The sequence below is a fragment of the Lygodium microphyllum genome, chromosome 24 (genome assembly GCF_053477565.2).
Source record: "Lygodium microphyllum isolate KBCC chromosome 24, Lygodium_microphyllum_v1.1.10, whole genome shotgun sequence".
Taxonomy (NCBI): Eukaryota; Viridiplantae; Streptophyta; class Polypodiopsida; order Schizaeales; family Lygodiaceae; genus Lygodium; species Lygodium microphyllum.
Window position 1 is genome coordinate 81,283,275 of NC_141158.1, and position 19,312 is coordinate 81,302,586.

General features: G+C 44.2%; 1 protein-coding gene across 1 annotated transcript in view; it reads left to right on the plus strand.

Moving 5' to 3' along the window:
• The window catches only part of LOC148015292 (carbon-nitrogen hydrolase family protein), a 99,677-nt gene that overhangs the window by 20,892 nt on the left and 59,473 nt on the right, over window positions 1–19,312 (plus strand). Inside the window, exon 4 of the mRNA XM_087665723.1 lies at window positions 3,926–4,029. Coding sequence (XP_087521849.1) covers window positions 3,926–4,029 — 104 coding nt within the window. The remainder of the gene's footprint in view (window positions 1–3,925; window positions 4,030–19,312) is intronic.

The following is a 19,312-nucleotide window of genomic DNA, read 5'->3' on the forward strand; positions in this document are numbered from 1 at the left end:
ATTGTATACTATATCACTACAAGCACACATTCTTTTGTGCCTCGACATTTCTGTAAACAGGCAATTTAATTATGCTCAGTGCTGTCATGCTGATGGATCATTTGCCTGTTGGCATGGATTATTGGAGAAGGGAAGACATTTTGCGTCTTGCGCAGTCGAAAATAATCTCATACTCACTGCTTATGCATACTGATTCTAAGATGTGGCTTCTAGCTTGAAACCATCAAGGGAGGCATTTATGTTAGATTCACTAAATCTGTTGTTTTTTTGCAAAGGTTACAGATGGCTCTGCATGTATTGCAATCAATGGGGACATTGTTGCTCAGGGATGCCAGTTCTCTTTGGGAGATGTCGAGGTTGTAGCTGCAACTGTGGACCTCGATGCTATGAGTTCTACTGCTAATACTTCTTATTATAGTAGACTTCAATTGAATTTTATGTTTGGTCTGGCTCCAAACTGTTTTAGATTAAATGATGAGCATGACTTCCTTCATGTGTTGGAATAACTGTTTTAGCTCAAATGATGAGCATGACTTTCTTCATGTGTTGGAATAATTTTGAAGATTCAATGTGAATGGAAGTGCCAACTCTCAATCAATGGCACTTCCATTCACATTGAATCTTCAAAATTATTCCAACACATGAAGGAAGTCATGCTCATCATTTGAGCTAAAACAGTTTGGAGCCAGACCAAACATAAAATTCAATTTCTTGAACGCATCAAATGGTCGAATGTGTCAGAGTGCAGCGGTGCGGAAGCGTAGGATTGAGAGAGAGAGAACGCAGAGAGAGAGAAGAGAGAGAAAGAGGCAGTGGAAGATGAAGATCTGCTGTATAAAGTGTGCTGTATACAAAGATATGCAGATATATACACGGGCGCAGTGAGCTGGACTGCGTGTCTCCACCTCGACGATGCAACTTGCTGTTCACCTCGAAGTCCGCTGCAGTCTGCACGATCTCTTGTCTGAAATCTGTGAACAAAGACGGAATCTGCGTGAGCCTCCAGCCTGTAATCTGCGAGCAGAAGAATGTGCGAGATTGCTGGAAAAATCGGCTATAAATAGCCAAAAACCTGGGTGCCAAAATATGTAGGTTGGCTGCATTAAATGCAGCCAACTGTACTGCAGCAGGTCGGACTGCCACGTGGCAGTCTGACTGCACCTGGATAGGATCTGATCGCTAACACCCCCTCTTAGAGCCTGGGCGGGGCAGAAGCCTGAGGGATCTGGAATGTCTCCGAAGTAGAGCCTGGGGAAGTGCCTTCGTAAACAAATCTGCAAGATTGTCCTCCGTCTTGTAGTACTCCACGGTGATGGTCTTATCTAGAAGCTTCTCTCTGATAAAGTGGTACTGGATCTCTATGTGCTTCGTCCGGGCATGAAAAACAGGATTCCGTGCCAAGGCAATGCAACTCTCATTGTCGCATTGCAGTAAAGTAGGACGAGTCTGGGGGCAGCCAAGCTCCTCCAACAATCTCCGAAGCCACACAGCCTCACATGTGGTGGAAGACGCGGCCCGATACTCCGCCTCAGTAGACGAAAGGGCTACCGTGGGCTGCTTCTTGCTACTCCATGAGATAACACCTGCACCCAAGGTAAAACAGTAACCTGTAGTAGACCGCCTGTGGTCCACATCACCGGCCCAATCTGAGTCACTCCAACCTGCAAGAATAAGATCTGAACCACGTGTGCCTGTGGGATAATGAATCCCTAAATCAGACGTCCTCCTCAAATACCGAAGTATTCTCTGAGCAGCCTGCCAATGCACCGTCTGAGGTTCACTCATAAACCCTGCCAAGAGCCCAACAGCAAAACAAAGATCAACACGAGTGTTGAGGAGCCAAATCAATGATCCAATCAACTGACGATAGCGGGAAGCATCCGCCATGGGAGAAGCTGAATGGGAAGTGGCCTTCCAATTCGGATCCATAGGAGTAGAAAGGGTCCGACAATCCTCCATCGCAAAAGAAACCAAGAGCTCCTGTACATATCTCTGCTGAGAGATGAAGATCCCCTTGTGAGACTGATAAATCTCATGGCCCAAAAAGAAATGGAGTAGACCCAAGTCCGTCATCTCGAACGTCCGATGTAAAGCTGCCTTCGTCTCTTGGACCTTCTGTGCATGATCACCTGTGACAATCAAATCATCAACATACAACACAAAAAGCACACAACCAGCCTCGGAAGTGTGTACATAAAGCTGCGGATCGGCCTTAGAACGCCGATATCCCAACTGTGACTGAAGGAACGAATCAATCTTCTCGTTCCATGCAGGCGGAGCCTGCTTGAGGCCATACAAGGCCTTCTTCAACATGTAGACTTTCCCATCTGAAGATCCAAAGCCAGGAGGCTGCTCTACGTAGATCTCCTCCTTCAGATCACCATTTAGGAAGGCCAACTTCACGTCCAACTGGTAGACAAGCCATCTCCTATGGCCAGCCAAGGCAAGAACAGCTCGAATAGTCGCCATACGAGCAGTGGGGGCAAAAGTATCATGACAATCAATCCCTGGGCGTTGTGCAAAACCTTTAGCAACAAGGCGAGCCTTGTGCTTGTCCAAAGAACCATCGCTAAGGTACTTGGTCTTGAAGACCCATTTGACGCCAATCACCTTCTTATTCGGGGGGCGTGGCACGAGTGACCAAGTGCCATTCCTCTCAATAGCCTCCAACTCGGCTTCCATAGCTTTCTTCCATGGTGCGGACTGTAAAGCCTCCTTCACGAAGGTGGGCTCTCGATCCTGCATAACACGGGTCATCAAACAATAGTTAGAGCAAACAAGCTCCGTAGAATGTGCTTGGTGCCTCCGTGACCGCCGCGGACCATCCTGCGGTCCCCACTCCTCAAGAACCCCCTCGATCCCTGAATCACGGAGTGTGTCACGGGCCCAACGAGGAGGAGGCCAAACCTCTCCTCGTCTCTCACCAGCAGCTGAAGACTCTGGGATATCCACCGGTGGTAACTCCTCGGGGGTGACCGGTGGAACAGTAGACTCTGTGTCAGAAACATAATCAGAATCAAGCCACTTTAAGTCTCATATCTTCTAAAATCTCATAAATGTGTACATTTATTTAGGCAGCTCTAGTCACATAATTCTTTGGTCATCTTGGCCCTTGCCCCTCTTGAAAGTGTCCCTCTCTCATCAGCACCATCATCTTTGCTGCCATTGTACCTCATGTTTCACCTCTCTACAAGTTCATGCAAAGCCTTCATGCCTTCCCTTGGGGCCTCCCAATCAACATGCTTCCCATGCATGCATACTGAACACACTTAATGCAGTACCATGCTTCCTTTTGTAGATATTTTATGAAGTCTCAGTTATGATAGCAGTTCAACCATATGCTTGTTGTCCCTTGCACTAGAACCACAGCCATAATCTGATGGCTGTCATGTTAGCACACAATCAATTGCAACTTCTTTGAAGTTTACAATTTTTAACTTGTATGACAGCTCAATCATACTATCCATCCTAAACTTGGTCTAATCAAGAAGTAAAACAGCACTCTAATCACATGTAGATTTTGGTCCTTCGAGAATTACTCTAGATTTGGGCCTACTTGGCATGCTACTAGCTAGTGTAGATTTTGGCGTGCTTGGTCTGCTGCTGCTTGAGTTCTCATTTTGCCTATCTTTGGTTTATTCCCATTGTATACTATATCACTACAGGCACACATTCTTTTGTGCCTTGACATTTCTGTCAACATGCATTTTAATTATGCTCAGTGTTGTCATGCTGATGGATCATTTGCCTGTTGGCATGGATTATTGGAGAAGGGAAGACATTTTGCGTCTTGCGCAGTCGAAAATAATCTCATACTCATTGCTTATGCATACTGATTCTAAGATGTGGCTTCTAGCTTGAAATCACCAAGGGAGGCATTTATGTTAGATTCACTAAAGCTGTTGTTTTTTTGCAAAGGTTACAGATGGCTGTGCATGTATTGCAATCAATGGGGACATTGTTGCTCAGGGATCCCAGTTCTCTTTAGGAGATGTCGAGGTTGTAGCTGCAACTGTGGACCTCGATGCTGTGAGTTCTAATTTCTACTGCTGATACTTCTTATTATAGTAGACTTCAATGCTGTTATTATGCCATAGCCTCCTAGTGAGAAAGCCTGTCGTTTCTTGTTCTTGTTTTAAGCTCTCTGTTATTCAAACCTTTGTCTTTGGTTTCATGTTATATGGTGTTGTAGTTCTGAATGTAGATGTATAATAGGTGGAATGGCCACAATCACTCCACAATATGGGTTTTCAAGTGACACACGAAAATGCTGCTTTTAAAGAGCGCACTTGGTTGTTCTCTGATGAGTCAAGTGATGAGTAGCTTGTACAGTGCTCTTAATGTTGAACTGAAAGCTTTATTGAGTTTTTTGCAGTTATCTGCTTTAAGTAGTAAGGCATTTGACCATTTGATGCGTTCAAGAAATTGAATTTTATGTTTGGTCTGGCTCCAATCAGTTTTAGCTCAAATGATGAGCATGACTTCCTTCATGTGTTGGGATAATTTTGAAGATTCAATGTGAATGGAAGTGCCATTGATTGAGAGTTGGTATTGTAGAGTGAGAATGTTTTGATGAGAAAGTCTGGTGTCAATTTAATGCTTCAATTTTTCATATGCTTCATACTAGAAACATCTTGGAGGTTTGAGTTTATTTGTGCTTTCAGAGCCTGATGACAAAGCACAGGCTTGTGCTTCTGATGTTTAGTTTATGCCACTCATACTGCTTTTGTTGATGGCCAGAATACACAGCAACCAGGTTGATGTCATCTGAGGGTGGCATGTAATTGGGAAACTATTCGACTTCATACATATTTTGCAGTTAATCATTTGCATTGAGGGAGCAGAGCACCAGGTCCCTGTGTTGCATGCTAGGCTATAATATGTGGATTCTAAACTGCATTCATTTTAAACTTCATAATTTGACTATGATTTTGCTAAACTACAATTATGCTGGATCTTTCTACTCTCTTTTTTCCAAGAAAAGAAAAATTCTATTAATGACGCCCAAATGAAGTTCCCTGAGGTAGAAATACAAAGTAGGCCCTGTAAAGAGCAACTGAGTCTGTGGTAACAACCAATCTGGTGGGCTATAATGCAATATTTATTAATCAGGTCAAGTGAATCACACTTGAATAATGGGGACGACCTTGCTATATTTCGATTATATATTATGTATTTTTACTTCATCTAGTCACATGGGCTTTTTAATCAACCAAAGCAGGAATATCATTTGGTACTTTTACATCTAATCATGTGGCTTTTTAGACAAAAGCACACTATCTTTAAAGTAATTGCTTTTTGGGCTTTCTTCTCAGTGTATGCATGTCTTATCATGTCTAAGATACTAATATATGCACAAAAAGAACTTTTGTATACCTATATGCATAATACCTAGTTGATATAAACCAATTGACATACACGATACACAATTCCTATAAACCTTAGGTCACATTGCTTATGAAGATGAAATTGTTGCCCTGTTTAATAATATATTTTAACATTCCATTTTCCTACATATACACACTACATGTGTGTTGTGTGATCCAAATATCTTTCAGTTTTCTATAGCCACTTTTGTACCTCCCATTTCAATCAGTAATTAGTCATATTTGTTGGGGAAGAGAGATCTAAACAAATTTGTATATATTCATAGAATTTCAATCACACAAGGGTTGAATGCCATTCAAATCATGGAGAGTCAATTATCCTACTCATCAGCTCCATAGTCATCATAATAGTGTAATGAGCTAACTAAAAAACTCGTCCAAATTTCCAATCACATAAAGGGTCACATGCCATTCAAATCATGGATAGTCAATTTTTGACCTCATGAAGTTCCATAGTCCTTTGGAACCTTCCAATCATCATAATAATAGTGTTAAACAACCAACTGAGAAACTTAGCCAGAAAGGTAGTGCACAGTAGAAGCAGAAATAGATTCGGTACTTTCTTAGGCTGAGCTTCTATTAGCTTAAAGCATGATCCATTCTCTTTGAGGAAATCCATGACATTGTTCATCTTAAAACCTCATCACTTTTATTTTCAAAGAAAAGAAAAGTTTATTAATAAAACCCTAGGGACAAAGCATTGCAAGGCAAAGTAAAAAGATTAACCTTGTTAGGAACTTTCAAAATAATAAAATACAACAAAAAGGAAGTCTATTGCAAGACTTGAGTAAATAAGCAATTCTTGGGGCATGTTTGAAAGAAAACTAGAAACAACACTCTTTCACTCACTCAATGAACATGATCAACAAGTGAAGAAACATTTATTAATGATGTGGTGGTAACTACTAATAGAAGTGTGCATGAGTCCCATAAATACACCCAACATGGATGCCACCTAAGGCATGTAGTGTGCCAAAAATAGGTGCCAAAAGACTCAAATAGGCATGAGCTAAGTGGGGTTGGAGACAAAATCTCAATATCTCCTCTTAGGACATTGTGGGAACAAATGTGCTGGGGCAAGAAGTGCCTCCTCTCAAACTGCTGTTGGGGGGGTGGTCCAAGCTCCAATGCAACCTGTGCAAGCAATGAATAAAGGCTGTTCCGAGGTAAAGGCTTACTGAAGAAATCGGCCTTGTTGTTTCAAGACATCTTGAAAGAACTCACCTTCTGCTCAATAGACTGCTCCCAAAGTAAGTGATAATGAGCTTTTATGTGCTGGGTCCTTGAATGAAAGATTGGATTTCGTGCCAATGCCATGGCATTCTGAGTCTTGGCTGCTGAGGTGGAGGAGAAGCCTATTGGTTATGAATAATCAAAATCCTTTGAGGACTGTTGCAAATAAGGAATTTCCAAAGTCGCATCATAGGATGCCTTATGCTTGGCCCTTTATAGATGATCTTCCAATAGTTGGTGGCTTTCGGTTTATATCAACAAATCAAGGTAAAACTAAGAGAGAAGTAGAACCCATTATGAGACCTCTTGGAGCCAATGCCTCTGGCCGAATTTGAATCAATAAATCCCTGATATACCACTTCTCTGTACAATGAATCTTCTGCTTATAGGATCCTGAAGACACTGGGATTCTATCATTCTTGTCTCCCAGTAAGTATGATGAGGTGCTGAAGAGTACTAACTAAGCATGCTTACTGTATCTGCCAATTGAGGATGTGTGTTGGCCAAACAGCAAAAGATCCAACAAGCTGCCAATACTTGATAGCATCAACCAACTCTGAATCATCATCTGCACACAACTTGCTGTTGGGATCCATTAGTCATCAGTGGAGTACAGTTAGCTTTGCCAAGAGTAGAGTTTGAAACAACATACTGAGAAAGAGAGATGTCATGATCATGCTAAACAATCTCCATACCAGGAAATTAATGCAGCAGCCCCAAATCAGCCCTCCCAAAAGTACTCCTAACTGATGCATGGTACTAGGATCCTTGGTTCTGTGGTAGCAACTGTTAATCAGATCATTAGTATCCAAGATAATGGATTAAAGATGTGAATCAGCTGATGAGAACTTAGGATGGCATCCGTGCTATTCTTGGTGAAATCATTAAAGATTCATTTTACTAATAGCACGCATGGTGGGCCTGCTTCAGATCATACAGGGTTTCCACAAGAGATAAACAGGGTGGGTCCTTATGATGTGCAGGAAGTAATTCCTCTCCTTGGTCCAGATAGATCCCTTCCTGAAAATGACTCTGTTGGAAGGTGCTCATCATGCCATCAGTGTATCGGCTAACCATGATAGGATGCAAGAGCTAATGAAGTTCGAATAGACAGCATCCATGCAGCTGGAGCAAATGTCTTTTCATAATTCTAGCATGCTGAGCAAAGTTTTTGGCCATCATAAGTGGTCCTCGTACCTTTTTAAGATATCATCTAGCATGAACTGCACTCTGAAGGTTCACTCAGCTTGATCACTTGTTTGTTGGAGGGTCTATCCAGGAACACTATTTGATTTCAAGAAATAGAATCAAGCCTCCACCAAGGGTCTCTTGAAACAATCCTCTATGAATGCCGGGGTCCCTCTCATGGTGGAGGGAATTGAGTGGGGTTGGAATCTCTCAAAGTGGTGTCATTCCAGGTTGAAAGCTTCTTCTGGGAGTGGGGAAGGTACTGGTGGTGGTGGTGCGAGTCTTCTGCTCCACTGCAGTATATCCTTTGAGGGGTATAGGGAACAATGAACCATCTTTGTGTCCCTGTTTGTGTGCAAAACTCATCAAATTTTTGTTGTAGAACTACCTCTATGTACTAGCAAAACTCTTAAATCTCTGTTGTAGAACCTACCACCCTTATATCACTCCTGATAATCATGATTCGTCTACTTGTGCATGCCTCAACTAGACCATGCTACTCAACAAACTTTATGAAAGCTTCCAATTTCTGCTTGAGGAAGTAAACCCAAAATCTCCAGGGGCAATATTGAACTAGGAAATACACAGGACCTTGAAATAAGGGGTGCTTTTGCCACCCATGCGACTCCTATACCAAGAACTATGGAGTAGTGCTCTTCCTGGGAGCTCTAATCCCCGCCGTTTTGGTGGAATAGGGTGTGCTGTCGTTGCTAGCATTGGATTGAGCTTATGCTCTCCTTTGTAGTGAAGCATAGTATGCACAAACTCAATATGCCTAGTTTAGGAATGGGCAGGATAGCTGCAAATTGATTTGTCAAAGAAACGAAAATCTAAAAAATCAATTAGACTAGGCTGAATCTCATTGATTTTGCCTTGTTTTCATGACCAGCTCTAGTATTTTTCCAGACGATCCATGTACTTTAGCCTCATTGATACTCTTGACCTTATTAATGGTCTTATCCATAGCTTTGAGCTTTATCTGTAAGTCTTGATATTGATGGAGCTGATCCGTGTAGCCTGGAGCTTCAAGTGATACACTTGGTCCTCCGACTAAAGAACTCACATTGTATCCCTTCTTGCTGGCTGTTGTTTTTCAAACCACCCAAATTGCATGCAAAAATTGAGTAATACTACTAGAAATGGTGATGCAGAAATTAAAAGCAGCTATAGAATCCTTCATGTCTGGTAGCAGGAGCAGGCTTGGTTTTGAGAGTAATATTATACAAGCCCAGAAATGAGGGCCACTCTTATCTTCTTCTTGTGCATGGTATACTTTAGCTTAGATTCAGTATCAAAACTGGGCCTGTGCCATATTGACGTACTGAAAAAATTGATCTGCCAAAAGATATGACATTGAATGGTCTACTTGCTGCCTCAAAACTGGAAAGTCTGCTGAAAATTGGCCTGAATGGATGTCAAGCTGGAATGACAGCCCTCACTTTTAGCTAAGCCACTTGAGTTACACTAGTCACAAAAGTGGTCTAAGTTGTATATGTTTTGCTGGTAGCTTAATCTGCCCTAAATATTGATGGCTGAAAGGTTTGTGTTATTAAAAAGCAGGTAAGACTATCATGGTGTGTTGACTCCTCATGTTGGATTTTGATGCTGCCACTTGAGGCTTTGATTCAGTTTGGGACTTATTCTTGTGAAGAAATAGCCTAACGCAGAGACACATATGAAAGCATACAACAAAGCATAAATTCAAAAGAACATAGTTAGGGTTAGGGTAATTCAGAGACAATGAATGTAGTGGAAATTTGAATCAATGACTGAATGCTGAAATTGTAGCTATTTCTAGTCTTAGGAGCCTCCTCTGATATACTCCAAGGCAAATCAAACAAGATGGAAGTGCTTCTTACTTATTGCTTGCTTCCTTGCTTTTCTAATCTATTTCCTTCACTCATCCTTTGATTGAGCTCTATATAGTTTCAAGATGGATTTCATACTATATAAATAGATAAGAGGATAGTGATGTGAAGGAATCAAGATCATACACGTACAATGGAGACATGAGCACATATGCAGCAAACAAACTGTGCAGTGTAGGCATGAAAACGGTACCTGAACTCTTGAGGCTTGAGGGCCGACACTGAGGTGTTGAGCGGGAGAGTGTGTCATACTCTTGACGGATCCCGAAACGCAGCAAGGCAGCCTCTAGATGTTGGATAGTGGCAAATGCAGTAGTGTGTGCTGCTGGCAAATCAATGTCGACACCAAGCAGATGAGAGAGAGAACTGCAAATATAGCAAGCTGATGATGATGTGGCAGGCTGACAGCAGCAAAAATGAAGGTATGATGATGTGGCAAGCTAATGGTAGTAAAAACGCAGGTATGATGATGTGGTAGTCCAAATAGCAGCTGCAGATCACAAAAGCTGTAATTCAGCAATAGGTTGCTAGTTGTAGACGATGTGGCTGATCAGCACATGCACCAGAAATCGATGTAGACTACGTGATAGAGGTTGGAAACAGGTGACTAATGGATGTAGATAGCAACAATGGGTAGCTTCGGCTGAGATGTCCTCTGTGAATGGGGTGTGGGCAGCGAAGCTAGAGGGCCTGAAACATGCAAAGAAAAGATTGGGCTGAATGGAGGACAACCTCCCTATTTATAGAAAGTTTTGGGACCTTGTACTACACACTATTTTAAAACTCTCTCGAACCATGCAATATTTTGGTAAGATAACCATTTTTTTGTAGACTTGGTAGGCCATCGGGTAGCCATCATGCACCCTTTGTTTGATGCCCTAGCTGCTTTGGGGTCAAATGCCTTGGGGGCAAAACACATCCAAACAAAAAAACTCACAAACTTTGTTTTGGCCTTTCCTTTTAGCTCAGTTTTTGGGCCTGAGAGGGGGTGTTTTCATCAATACTAGTCGTTAAACTGGCTAGTCTTTTGACAATGTTGACAATATTGACTTTTCTTTGGTCCTTTTTGCCACTTAGGTTTTGGAGATGATTGGGAGCTTCCTTGAGTTTCACTAGTTTGATTTCGATTCAAATTTTGAATTTGTTTATCATTCCCTTTCTACCCGTTCTAAGAAGAAGCAACGAGAGCCCCCTCTATAGAGGTCAAACTATGAAATTGATCGAACAACTCAGCATAATGCAACAACTAACACTCAAACTCATAGAGCCAGATTCCCCCCCTCCTGCACGATGAAGGTCCCAGGTGGAGCGTCGCCCACTCTACTTGCCACCTGTAGGGGGATACCTGTTGGTGAAAACCTAGTGGCCTATACCTCCTCGGGCTCTATTGGCTCTCGTTGTAAAGTTCTGCATTTCCCTTCGCATGAACTTACCCCTTTCAAATGGATAATTTTGAGAAATGCTTACGATAATGCAAAAAATTTTTTTTTTCCTCCCCAAAAACGACTGTCGTGCTGTAAGGGGAGGGAAATGGGGAGGGAAATAGAATGAAGGACTAAGCTCCTTGGTGGAGCTCTGCGCCCTTCACCGCCATGCATAATGACACGGAGGGAGGGAGGATTCCCTTCCCTCTCCCTATAAAAACCCCCACCCAAGGGAAGGCCAAGGAGAGTGAGAGGACGACGCTGCCCAGAACTCGCCGTGAGAAGGAGGTACGCCGTTCGATGCTGATAGAGGAGTTGAAGCCGGAAGGGGAAGAGGGGGAGGCTGCCGCCACATCTCGAGGCCTAGGAGGAGTTGCCGCCTGCAGCCGTCGACCTCATTCGCAGCGCCACCTGTCCGTCACGCCGCCAGTAAGTTTCCCCCACGTGGGGAAACTTTGGAAGCTTCCTGGGGGCTTAATAAGCCCCTTTTTACCCCTTTTCTTTCTCGGGGCTTAAAATTTTCCCCCTTTCACCCCCTCGTGTTCCCTTTTATCTTTCCCCCCCCGGTTTTTAAAACCCCTTAAGCCTTTTCCTTATGGGCTTGTAAACCATCCCTTTCAAAACCCCCCCGGTTCTACTATTTTAAAGGGCCTTTCATCCCTTTTTTTCCTCACCAAATTCTCCCTATCTTTTCTTCCCCCCTGGCGCTAACATCAATAATCTTTTGTCTTGGGCCGAAAAAAAAACCCTTGTGTTCCCTTTCAAACCCTTGTGTTGCCTTTCATCCCCCCTTCCAGCACGGTTTTTTTTTTAACTCCTATAAGCTCTTTCCATGGTATTTTGAAACCCCCCTCCTAGTATTCTTAATTTTCCTTTAGCCCTTACGCTTGGTTTTGGAATCATTTTTCCTCCTGTGCTTTAACCACCTATAACCTTTTTTTTTTGGGGATTTACAAGACCCTTTTCCCCCAAAAGTACTAGGCTTTGAAAAGGTCTTACTAACCCCTCCCTCCTCGTGGTTAAACCCCTTAGCCGTTCCTTGCCCTTTCCAAAATACCCTTGGGACTTGAGTTTTTCCCCTACTCGAAAAAGAGAAGAAGAGTATTGAAGTGCAAGGGAGCGACGGTGGAATTCCGTGCAAGGGAGCGACGGTGGAATTCCGAAAAGGAAGTGTAAAGCTGTTTCCACGTCCGAAGGACTACAATTGCGATGCCTCCTAAGAAAGTCCAAGGCGTAGCCGCGGGAGGGTCATCTCCCGGAATCCATGTGGATATCTCACTCGAAACCCAGGTTTTTTCCTTCTTAATTTTTAATTTTATATCGTTGTTATTTTAATCATGCAAGGTTAGTTGTTAGAAATAGGATATATCTTGTCCTAGTCATACATGACGAAATACATCTAATGGAACATGCAAAATAAATAAAGTATAAACGTATTTTTTTTCAAATAGCTTTATGCATTGAAATGAATTATGAGCAAGATTATTTACCCATTAAAGTAGTATACCTCGGTTAAGCCTAAAGGTATAAAACTGCATCTCGCACTATTAACCCCTATTCTTTTTGCAACGAATCATCATGGAAAGTGCAAATCATGAAAGGATTCTTACGATGCATAAACTCTAGGAAATTATCGTTGCTAACTGCATAACTTAGCAAGGAAAAGGTTGCTTATTTAGCATGAGTTTGTTCGCAAAGAAAAGGGAAGATTAGTTGGATTTAACCTAACCTCAAATCGATAAAGTATAGGATTGAAAAGTCAATTGACACATAGATAACAAATCATATGGAAGTAATCTCGAAATTACCTTCTAGAGTTAACCAAATTATTATAAACTTAGAAATACGTATTCTGCGAAATATTCATTGGGAATGAGTTAAATTCCAAGAAACGTTTATACCTTAAATACTTGCCCACATTCCTTGATTGTAGGGTCAGTAAATTGTGAACGTAAAAGGAACTAGAGTTTGTCCCTGAGTTTCTTACAAAAAAATAAAGCTAGGAAGCCCTAGGTCTAACAATGTCAGCTTAAAGAACTTGAAACGGATTGTTTCGTGACTCCATTATCGCATAGTACGATGCGGGACTTGCGCGGCAAGTACGGAGTCATATGGTCTTGTGATTGAATCACAAGAAGAAATGCCAAATTCTCGCAACAAGGATGGCGGATCCTTATGCAAGCTATCTTGCAAGAGGATGTATACTTTGATATCCTTCTTGAGTAAGGAAGATTAATAGGAGATTAAAAACCAGAAATTGAGGTACTCAATAAACTTTAAGGTTTCACCAAGTTGGGTTAATATGGTACGCCTTAATCGAGAATATATGGGATCTTGCCAAGTTGCAAGACATCCTGAATCGAGTGCTGGATGCATTCGAAAGGAAGGAATCATTCCTTAGCAGTTTGCCAACAACAAAATCGATCGATGGAAATGTTTGTGCTTGCTAGAGATTTTAGAGCACTGTTTGACTTGTTTGACCAATGAATTACAAAATAAATGAATATCTGGATGCCACTTGGATAAATGAAGGCACTCTCAACCATCAATATCCCCAGTTTATCTCGAGATGAGGACATCTCGATTCCTCTAAGGGGGAGAGAATGTAAAGTTTTGCATTTCCCTTCGCATGAACTTACCCCTTTCAAATGGATAATTTTGAGAAATGCTTACGATAATGCAAATTTTTTTATTTTCCCTCCCCAAAAACCGACTGTCGTGCTGTAAGGGGGGGGGAAATAGAATGAAGGACTAAGCTCCTTGGTGGAGCTCTGTGCCTTCCACCGCCATGCATAATGACACGAAGGGAGGGAGGATTCCCTTCCCTCTTCCTATAAAAACCCCCACCCAAGGGAAGGCCAAGGAGAGTGAGAGGACGACGTTGTCCAGAACTCGCCGTGAGAAGGAGGTACGTCGCTCGATGCTGACGGAGGAGCTGAATCCGGAAGGGGAAGAGGGGCCTGGGAGGAGCCGCCGCCCTGCAGCTGTTGACCTCATTCGTAGTGCCACCTGTCCGTCACGCCGCCAGTAAGTTTCCCCCACGTGGGAAAACTTTGGAAGCTTCCCATTAAAGTAGTATACCTCGGTTAAGCCTAAAGGTATAAAACTGCATCTCGCACTATTAACCCCTATTTTTTTTGCAACGAATCATCATGGAAAGTGCAAATTATGAAAGGATTCTTACGATGCATAAACTCTAGGAAATTATCGTTGCTAACTGCATAACTTAGCAAGGAAAAGGTTGCTTATTTAGCATGAGTTTGTTCGCAAAGAAAAGGGAAGATTAGTTGGATTAAACCTAACCTCAAATCGATAAAGTATAGGATTGAAAAGTCAATTGACACGTAGATAACAAATCATATGGAAGTAATCTCGAAATTACCTTCTAGAGTTAACCAAATTATTATAAACTTAGAAATACCTATGCTGCGAAATATTCATTGGGAATGAGTTAAATTCCAAGAAACGTTTATACCTTAAATACTTGCCCACATTCCTTGATTGTAGGGTCAGTAAATTGTAAACGTAAAAGGAACTAGGGTTTGTCCCTGGGTTTCTTACAAAAAAATAAAGCTAGGAAGCCCTAGGTCTAACAACGTCAGCTTAAAGAACTTGAAACGGATTGTTTCGTGACTCCATTATCGCATAGTACGATGCGGGACTTGCGCAACAAGTACGGAGTCATATGGTCTTGTGACTGAATCACAAGAAGAAAGGCCAAATTCTCGCAACAAGGATGGCGGATCCTTACGCAAGTTATCTTGCAAGAGGATGTATACTTTGATATCCTTCTTGAGTAAGGAAGATTAATAGGAGATTAAAAACTAGAAACTGAGGTACTTTCCAGAAGGAAGCTCAGAGAGATTTGGTATGTGGAGTGAGATACAGGAGCTTCAAGATGACAGGGTGCTACTGGCTATGGGTGCCATAAGGTCCAACTGAGATTTGAAGTTGAAACTAAAGATATGAGCTGAATGTGGGCTGGTTAGAGATCACCAGAGATGAAGGGAGACTAGAGATTCAGAGTGTGAGCTGTGCCATGCCCAACTGGGCTCTGATACCATGTTAAATGATGTGGATCTAGGACATGACACAAGCTATGGTGGATCAAAGATGTAAACCAAGTTCATAATGACATGGACAAGTAGAGACAAACTATTACACAAGTGAATTAGGTTCCAAGATAGATTAGCTTGGACTCATAAACACAATCTTGTGTAGAATCGACAATGACAGACACTTATTTGAAAGTACAAAGCATCATGATATTGTGTTCATTTCATAGTCAAGTACAATGCTTTATAGGCTTTGAGTTGTTCCACTCTCCTCATTGTGCATATGGGATTCAGGACAGCTCCTCTTGGAGCATACATCATTTGTCTATTTCTCAACAAAAGAAAGGAAAGATGTAGAGAGAGAGAGAGAGATAGAGAAATTGACAACACACTAGGGATTGGAAGATGGACCAGTCCCCCCCTTTTGGAGCTATATTATTGACAAGGAGCAAGCTCCTCCGTTACACATAAACCAGTTCTTACTTGTTGATCTTGGAGACAAGATCATGGTTTCTTGCACAGTATACAACCTACTAACACTTGCACAACTTGGAAGTTGGCACCTTTTGATCCTTCTTGAGTCTCCTTCTCTCCTACACAATATGTGTAGGGCTCTCCTCTTGGCACTTGATTTCAGCATAGCTTCCGCAGCACTTGCATCCCTTCCACCCAGGGAGCAAGCTGGGTAGGAAGGGGGATTTGGGGGGGGGAGGGTGATCTAGGCTCATGAAGATCCATCTTAGGGACGGCCTCCACTCACCGCGGACTACTAGCTTACCCAAGAGGGCCATACTCTGATACTCTAGGTCTATGATCCCAAGCCCTCCCTCTGACCGATGCCGGATGACGGTTGCCTATGCCACATAGGCACGAGAATCCTTGGAATCGTCTAGTCTAGACCAAAGTAGGCTTTGTACTAGGCGGCGAAGCTAACCTACATAGGATGAGGAGAAGCACCAACACGAGGCGATATACCAGGCCGTCGGTAGGAGGACCTGGTTAACCATAACCACCAGGGCTTGGCCTGCTAGGGAGAGGCGAGCAGTACTCCAGTAGGTCAACTTCCTCCGAATAGAGTCGAGGACTGGAAGAAACTGTTGGGCGGGAGTGATGTCGAGACCCACTTGGAACCCTAGGTAACGGACAGTCTACCCTTTGCTCACCCATCTAAATCCCAGGTGGACGCCCCACTCTGTAAAGAAACCAACCGACCTTCGCCAGTTGATTTTCGCTTCCGTTGCAGTACAGAACACCTCAAGAGCCAATCTCACTCTCTCCAGCATCAACTCATTGCCCTCTATGTAGAGTACTGTATCATCTGCATACTCTGAGTCTAACAACTTCATCTCCTCTCTTGCTCGAAGTCGGAGGCCGCGTAAACCGCTCACACGTGACCTTAGGAAGTGAGACATTGCCTTTGCAAAGAGTAAGAACAGGTACGGGGCCAGGGGGCAGCCTTGCTGGACCGATCTCTCCAGTCGAAACTTCTCCCCTCGTCTACCACCTATGAGAACCCTGTTGGTAGCCGATTTGTAAAGTGTGGAGACCCCACGGATCCATGCTTGGGGGGAGCCCAACCTCACCATGGTGTCCTCTAGGAAATCCCAGTCTACCCTGTCAGGCTTTCTCAAAGTCCAGGAGTAGTACGGCCGGTCCCTGCCCACTGTGCTGCGCCCACTCTGTCGCCTCAAAGAAGGTGAATACATTGTCTAGGATGCTCCTATCTTGGACAAAGCCTGTCTGTGTGTCATGAATGATGTTTGGAAGCACAGGGCATAGTTGCCTACCAATCATCTTTGCCGGTGCCTTATAGGCCATTGACAATAAGGTGATCAGTCTCCACTGGGAAAGCTTCAACCGGTCTCCCCCTTTGGGAAGAAGACTTATGAGACTTGCCAAAAGACTCCCTGACATCTGTCCTGAAGTGAAAATCTCCTGGAAGGCCATCAGTATGGAGTCCTTCACCACCTCCCAATAGGTAGTGAACAAAGCCTTAGAAAGGCCATCCTCTCCTGGGCAGTTCTGCCCGTCTTGTGTACGGAAAGCCTCCTCTAGTTCCTTCTCTGTGAAGAGGCTAGGAGGGAGCGTCCCATCTCATCTGTGACGAGGGACGGGAGGTGATCCTAGACCTGTTGTCTACATCGCTGTCCTCTAATTGAGGCTGTCTCCTGCTGGAAAAGGCGTCTGTAGTAGTCAGTGGCAATCTCCATCACCTCATCTGGGCTAGAACAAGTTCTCACATACTGATCCCGAAGGTTGCGTATTTGCTCTCCTGAGGTGCGGGGCTGGTGCACTTGAAAAACTCTGTGCACATCGTGTCCCCCTTCCGTGCCCAGAAGGTTACTGAGGTGCGGAATGAGAACTTCGAGCGCCTGTCCTCTAAGCTAGCGATGGCAGCTCACGCGGGCACCTCATGTGCGTGAAGGGTGGGATCCCTTGGTGCCTGCTGTAATAATCTTTACATGGCTGCAAGGTCCCGTTGGAGTGCTCTCTCCTCCTCCTAGCTCTGCTGCCTGGCCTGTAGGGCTACCTCCTGGCAGATACTGCTTGAGTTGGCTAGGACCTCTGCAACCTCCTCTGCGATTCGGTCCCTCCTGCCTGACTTCTTGGTCCAAATCTGCTCAATCTGTCTCTTCACCTCCTCCCTCCTATACATCGAGTTAGGGATCCGACAGGATCGTGTGTCTAAGGCAGGATCCTCCTTCCTATACATCGAGTTAGGGATCTGACAGGATCGTGTGTCTAAGGCAGATGCTAGGGGATCAAGTGTCAGGAGAACTGGGCAATTATCAGACAACATGGTGCTTGCCAACTGCCCAACCTGGCCTCCACGAGAGCATCCCCACTCCCCCACATAGAACTTGTCCAACCGCTCCAGCAGGACTCCACCTAGCCGCCTGTATCCCCAAGAGAACTCTAGCGACCCCTCCCTCCTGTGGAAGGCAGGGTCTCTCCAAGCATCGCATGCTTCTACTGCCAGTAGAAAGACCTTCCATGCCTCTTGCTTCTCCCCAGCCATGCCCTGGTAGTTTCTGCCTCTGCTGTGCTGGTTCTCTAAAGCCTCCAGGTTGTTGAAGTCTCCTCCAGCAATCCAGGAGTCCACCTCTGGGAGTCCTGCCGCGATCTCCACCACCCAGAACTTGCTACGTGTCCTAACCTCAGTAGGGGCATAGACATTGAGGACTCCAAGGCATGAGTCCCCAATATCCAATTTGATCCAAAGAACCGTCCTTGCCACTATCGTCCTGTGGTCTCGTACACAGGCAGTGAGACTCGGGCCAATAGAGGTGCATACATCTCCACTCTTGTCGTGGGCACCGATGGCGTGCTCCCAATAAGTGTGTGAACTGTGTGGGAGTACCTTCCCTATCCGTTGTGCCTGGGCGGGAGTGATCTTGTGCTCTTGTAGAAGTAGAATGTCGATCCGTCCGGCAAGGGCAGGTTGCAGCTCTTGCAGGACAATCAACTTCCTCGAACCACATGTCCCACTATAGTGGAGGCTATTCACATTCCAGGATGCAAGGTGTAAACTCATAGGGAGACTTGTGAGTGACCGAACAAGCATCTGTTTGGTGTGGAAGCTGCTGATGTGAAGAAGAGGAACTATGAGGCATGTGTATAGGCTTCGTTGCCGGCCTATATATGCTTTGCTGCCGGCCTGGATGGTGAACTCCATTTCCCCATGGTAGCCCTTGGGCGGACCATGGGGGTGATGGATGTGCCTGGTGGTACCACCAGGGCATCTATCAACTAGGCTGAGAGGCGAGACTCTATACATTGGTAGAAACAGGCCCCTTGTACTAGGGGTCACTCAATCATATCCATCGGCGCTCTCCACTGTGGAGGGGCTCGAAAGATAATGCTCAGATGAGGGACCTCGGCCCCAACCCACCAATTAATGTCCATTATGCAACCTGGCCACTGCTGGGAGAAAAGTGTCAGTCCACCTTCTCCCATCCACTGGGAGATGTGGTTTGCCACCTGGCTCTTCACCTCCTCCTCTATCTGAGTCGTCGTCCAATCTCGTGTGAGAGGTTTGAAGGAAAAAGGTGTAGTCTAGTCCATGTGGTGGTGCTAGTAGATGGACCTTGCCGCTCCTAGACTTGCGTACCACGAAGATTCCCACCTCGAGGGGTAGTGGGAACTCTCCGCGCTTT